At 32.7% G+C, this 5,992-nt stretch overlaps 1 protein-coding gene across 1 annotated transcript; it reads right to left on the reverse strand.

Annotated features, from left to right (window-relative positions):
- Positions 1–4,094: 4,094 nt before the first annotated feature.
- Positions 4,095–4,724, reverse strand: LOC139887828 (wall-associated receptor kinase-like 15). The gene has a single exon (XM_071870879.1). It carries the CDS (start codon positions 4,722–4,724, stop codon positions 4,095–4,097), a length of 630 nt encoding a protein of 209 aa, XP_071726980.1.
- Between the last annotated feature and the right edge of the window lie 1,268 nt (positions 4,725–5,992).

A 5,992-nucleotide genomic window follows, 5' to 3' on the forward strand; every position in this document is an offset into this window, starting at 1 on the left:
AAATTATAAGTCTATAGTCGGAAATATAAGTTACAAGTCATTTTTGTAAGAGATAGCCATTTCAGTCGAAAGAACGACATCTTGATGACCATTTTAAAAAACATACTTCCACTTTGAGTTTAACCATAATTTTTAGATATAGTTTCATGTTCATAAGAAAAATCATTTTCACAGAAGAACAACTTTTAAATCAAAGTTTATCATAGTTTTTAATTATCTAACCCAAAACAGCCCCCGGTTTCACTACGACGGCGTATGTCCGGTTTTACGGTGTTATTCGTGTTTCCAGGTTTTAAATCATTAAGTTAGCATATCATATAGATATAGAACATGTGTTTAGTTGATTTTAAAAGTCAGGTTAGAAGGATTAACTTTGTTTGCGAACAAGTTTAAGTAAGATTTCTACTCGAATTAAGATTGTTATAGTTATAGAAATTGAATCAAATTTTGAATATGAATTATACCTTGAATTAGAATGATAACCTACTGTAAATAACAGAGGTTTCTTGATCTTAGATGATTACTTGGAATGAATTAGAAAGCTTGGAAGTAAACTTGCAAACTTTAAAATGTTTATGAAGTGTTCTTGAGTAGTTGTTTTGTATGTTGATCTAGGTTAACTAGATTGAGCTAGATTTAGCTAGATTATGAAGAAAATGATGAAGAACACTTAGAATAATAAGAGAGGAATTGAGAGAAAGTAATTTGATGCATAAAAGTTGGAATGAAAATGTGTTTATGGTTGGTGAAGAAAAACGTGATCCTACCCTTGAATATAAGGTTCCATTAGTTTGTATGTTTGTTAGATATTTCATGCTAGTTGCCAAATGATAGTTCCCACATGTTTAGGTGACTAATTAAGGCTGCTAAGAGCTGATCATTGAAGTGTATATACCAATAGTATATACATTTAGAAGTTGTGTATTGTACGAGTACGAATACGGATTGAATACGAGTAAATAGTGTTACTGTAGTAAATAGTGTTTACTGTAGCAAATAGTATTTTACTGTAGCAAATAGTGTTTGAGTTGTACATCTTTGATTTAATTGTATTTCTTCTTATATATATATATATATATATATATATATATATATATATATATATATATATATATATATATATATATATATATATATATATATATATATATATATATATATATATATATATATATATATATATATATATATAACTTACATCATAAAAAAAATAAAACGATTATATAATTATCACAAGTTATGACGTTCGTGAATCATCAGGCAGACGGAGTAGTCAATTGTCTACATAAACTCATTTCAATTAATCAAGTCTTAACAAGTTTGATTGCTTAACATGTTAGAAACATTTATTCATGTAAATATTAATCTCATATAATATATAATCATGGAAAAGTTCGGGTCACTACACCCGTGACCAAGTGGGTCGAAATACTCTATTAAGAAAGTGTTCACACGATTATTGTATCAATCCGGTTGTTGATTCTTTACCCACAAAACACATATTCCCCAACACTTTCATCTTCCATAATGGTATTCATTAAATCATTAGAAACTGTACCATCAATCCATTGGAGTACGATGACATCGAGTCGGAGCCATAGAGCAGTAGGAGTGGTTGTAGTGTCGGTGGTTGTAGAAGTAGAAGAAGCATCAGTCAATGGGATAATATGGTCGAGAACGTCGTATGCACGACAATGGATCTTAAACAATTGTGCCCAGTAATTGTATTGCCCATTGTTGAGGTCAAGAGTGACGGGTATGAGATTTTTAATGTTTGAGATTGTGAGTGCTGGATGATATTTTGACTGATCAGACATGTTGATGAAGAAGAAGAAGATGCAGGTGAATAGACGAGGTTGTGAGATGCAGAAACATGTGAACTAATGAGAGAATAGTGAGTGAATGGTACAGATGTTTTTGGATAGGCATGATACCATATTAATTTGATAAAAGTCGATGTGTTTCATTCACTCAATCATCTGTATAATTACAATTTACAACGTTTTACTGCCAATCCTAACAAACTTTAGCTAGAAATATGGAAGAGGTATTAATCATAATATCTATACAAAAATATATTATGCACATGCCATATATCTATATCTATCATATCTCTAATAGTTCGGCAATCCTTTATAAATTTCCTTTGAGAGAGCAAAAGTTGCACGATGTCACGATTGTGGGGGGTTGCCAAGTGGATCGATTGAAACGATTGGCATCATTAGATTGACGGATGTAGTTACCATTGGAGCAAGTTGTACGTTCAACAACATTAGCCGTCGGATTGACTGGATCAAGAACCTTGAGTGGTCGTTTGTTTTGTGTTTCAAAATCGACAAGTTCATCATAAAGTTCATCAAAAGTAATCGGTTGTTCACATGTTCGAACTGCACCAAATATTTCTTATAATCGTTACCAAGTTGGTTGAGAATATGTAGCACTAAGTCATCTTTGTCAATAAGAGAATTAGCAAGAGCAATTTCATGGGCAATATAGCGCATCTCCTGTAGATATGTAGGAACACTTTTGTCATCCAATGGATGTTCATTAAATGTTGTTTTAATAAGATAATTCGTGTACGAGATTAGTTAGCATAGAGAGTTTGAAGGCAATTCCAAACATCATGAGCTGTGGACTGGATATGCGTTTGAATAGTGGCCTCTCAAATGATGAGCCGTGGACTGGAGACTGATGCAATATGCGTTTGAATAGTGGCCTCTCAAATGTTGAGCTGTGGACTGGAGACCAATGCAATATGCGTTCGAATAGTGGCCTCTCAGATGCCGAGAATAACATTGAGAATAACTTATTCTTGATCGACTTTGTAGATACACTAATAGATCATACACATGGCATACCGTGAACACCTGAACAACAAAAACCGGCCAACAATTCTAATTCAAATTAAAACCGATCTATAATCCAGTAATCCGAGTCAACGATGAAACATTAGGTAATCAAATCATAAACAATGCAAGAACACCTTCATTTATCCATACACACTTTGAAAATTTCTTTGCAGTAATATTTTATATGTCACTCTTAAACAGTAAAATATTATATGGACTACTAGAAAAATGACTTTAAACGACGAACAGTAGCTACAATATATTGCCGTTATAGATCTACTAAACGACAAAAAATCAATTTATTGAATTTTCAGTAAAATATCTATGGCGACGATAGTGTGTGTTTATTTTTGATTTTGTATTGAGTTACATTGCACATAAAGAGTCATCGCTTATTGAGTCGACAACAATCGTCGATTTATTGGCGACTTGACTGACTCTTAGAGACTAAATTAAATTTCAGGCATGATTTAAAACCCATGAAAATTTTATTTTACCATTTTCATGGCGTCAATTATTATTATTTTAGTATTTTTATTTTTTTTAAAATCTTTTTCCTACTTAAAGGCCGGAGGTCCTCTCGGAAGCAATCTCTTTATCCGTCGAATAAAGAGATTGATGACTTTCTCTACTCTTGAGAGTGTTTCACTGTGGGTGGAGAAATGACTTGTCTTTATTCTCGGATAGGGGAAGGATTGTCTACATCTCAGCTCCCCATACACCAGTAATTGTGGTATTGGGTTTTGTTGTTGTTATTGTTGTATAAAGAGTCATCGCTTACTCGACTTCCAAGTAAGAGTTTTTGAGTCTACATCTTAGCTTTCTCATACTCTGCCTCAATGTGATTCGGTAATGTTATTATTGTGAAAACATCAAGAGCTAGTTACTTTATAACTTCAGAGGTCAAGGACTTCACTTGAATATATATAATTTCATATGAGTTTTGCTAATTATTAGCTTCTTCATTTTTCTGAATATGATGATATCACTAGTCCACCACACGAAAATACACATTTTAATAAAACAAGTATAAGTCACATGAAAACTGAGATACATACGACATATTGATCATTTTTATAAATATACAACACATGCATGAAGCTTGCATCAACTTGTAGATCTTCCTACTGCAAGCATGTAAACATAAACACACATCATTATTATTTTAGATAGTACGTACACAATAAAACACACAAGTGATACACACAAAAGGCCCATTACATTACATGTTACAATAGTACAACTTTAATTTCTAGATATAGGAGGCAACCACTGCAGTTCAATACCAAAGTTCCAAGTGTCAACTGAAGATCCAGGCTGTATATTCACCATAGAAGTGTAAGCAGTGCACCCTTCAACTCTAACTCTAATTCTATGATTAGTAATTGATGCATCTTTCAAATAAGAGCAACAAAGTGAACCTGCACATGCACCTTGTTTCTCTTCAAACTGCCTACAAATACTACTAGAAGAACAATTCAAAGGTGACAATAATATATTTTCAGAACAATGTAACAACAAAATTGTGTTACGTGACGATATGTTAAAAACCGAGTTATCTTCTATTTTAAAACCACCAACATGTAAATCAGAAGATTGACATGTATCTTTTTCGATAAATGGAGGGCGGATAACTAGCTTGTTAGCTTTTGGGTCAATGTTAATGATCTTATAGTTAATTCCGTCGGCTGAAACGAACTCGAGCCCAGTGGTTTCATTACAATATATTTTGTATTTTGGGTTGCCGCAATTGTCGTTGGTGCTAAGTGGATAGGGAACGCTCATTTGGCCGCATTTTGGGCAGCCAATGGAGGTTGAAGAATTGGCAAAGATAATGAAACTAAGTGAAAGAAGAAGAATAATGAAAGATGACATTATGGATAATTGTTTCATTAAAAAGATAATAACTAATGTCACTTAATTTAGTTGATAAACATAGAGATAACTAACTATTTATAAACCATGGGGTGGTTGTTAAGTGGGAAGACCTTGGTCTGCTTTCTAATGTGAAGGTCAAGGGTTCGATTCCATACAAAACAAAGTTATTCTCATTCATGTCCACAGATGTTCGATTGCAATGACTCCGGCTGTCCTCAAAGCGAGTAGTCGTCCTCAGATTAGCCAGTTCAAGAGAAGTTGGATACACAGGTTAATAATAATAATAAAAAAACTAGCTATTTATAGACAATTGAATAGGATGTATACATATATAGTATAGATAAAAGCATACATACCTTATTGGTCACGTACTACTTTGATGGTTATTTTATTTTGCCAACAAAATTTGCATCCTTATCATCATATAATGGGGTTGGTAAATAATCTTAATTTGTACAATGCTTGAAAATGGTTTTTAATGTGTTTTTTGACAGCTATAGAACTCAAGTTATTAGACACACGATAGTATATATATAGTATATACAGTGTCAGAGCTTGAACGTTGCGGTTAAAAGAGTCAAATTTTGTCTAATGTGTGATATTTTTTTAGCAAGAAAAAAAACGCTAACTTTAGTGGACAAAATTGCATATTTTATACACCTTTTAGGTGACAATATCGATTCTAATTGAACATTATCTAAGTTAAATTCTTAAACTTTAGTTTTAAAATTGATTTCAAGGTAAAAATGCCCAAGAGATATGAAAAAATGAAGTAAATTGTTGATGAAAAGAAAATGTGCGTGCAGTCACCATTTTCGTCATATCTTCTTCATACGGACTCCGATTTAGTTGATTCAAAAGTTCAAACGTCCGTAACTCAAAGGACTACAAAATACCATTACTTACGGAGACTTTTGGAGGGGCGAGGGCCCCCTCTGCCCTAATAAAGCTGCGCCTCTAAGTATATATACATCAAAACCATTATTGAATACATCAAGCGCAAACTAATGAGCTTTAAAGTTAGGATATTAACTGCAGTAATTAAAGCTGCATGTTTGAGGATTAAAGGATGATAAGAAGCTGATTGTGTAGTTAACTAGTTACTAGTATTTAGGATTTTTAGCTTAATTGTAGCGTACGTGACATGAAAAATAAGACAACTTATACTAAGTTGATTGTATATGTCTTGGTGGTTTGTTTGTTGTTGAATGTTACTTTGTTAGCTATATTTTGATGCTTATTTGTAGTGAAAATGGAAAAGGTCG

This window comes from Rutidosis leptorrhynchoides, chromosome 2 (assembly GCF_046630445.1).
Source record: "Rutidosis leptorrhynchoides isolate AG116_Rl617_1_P2 chromosome 2, CSIRO_AGI_Rlap_v1, whole genome shotgun sequence".
Classification (NCBI taxonomy): Eukaryota; Viridiplantae; Streptophyta; class Magnoliopsida; order Asterales; family Asteraceae; genus Rutidosis; species Rutidosis leptorrhynchoides.

What these genes read in the sequence shown, in the direction of transcription:
- LOC139887828 (XM_071870879.1), bottom strand. Translation starts at nt 4,724, where the DNA reads ATGTCATCTTTCATTATTCTTCTTCTTTCACTTAGTTTCATTATCTTT.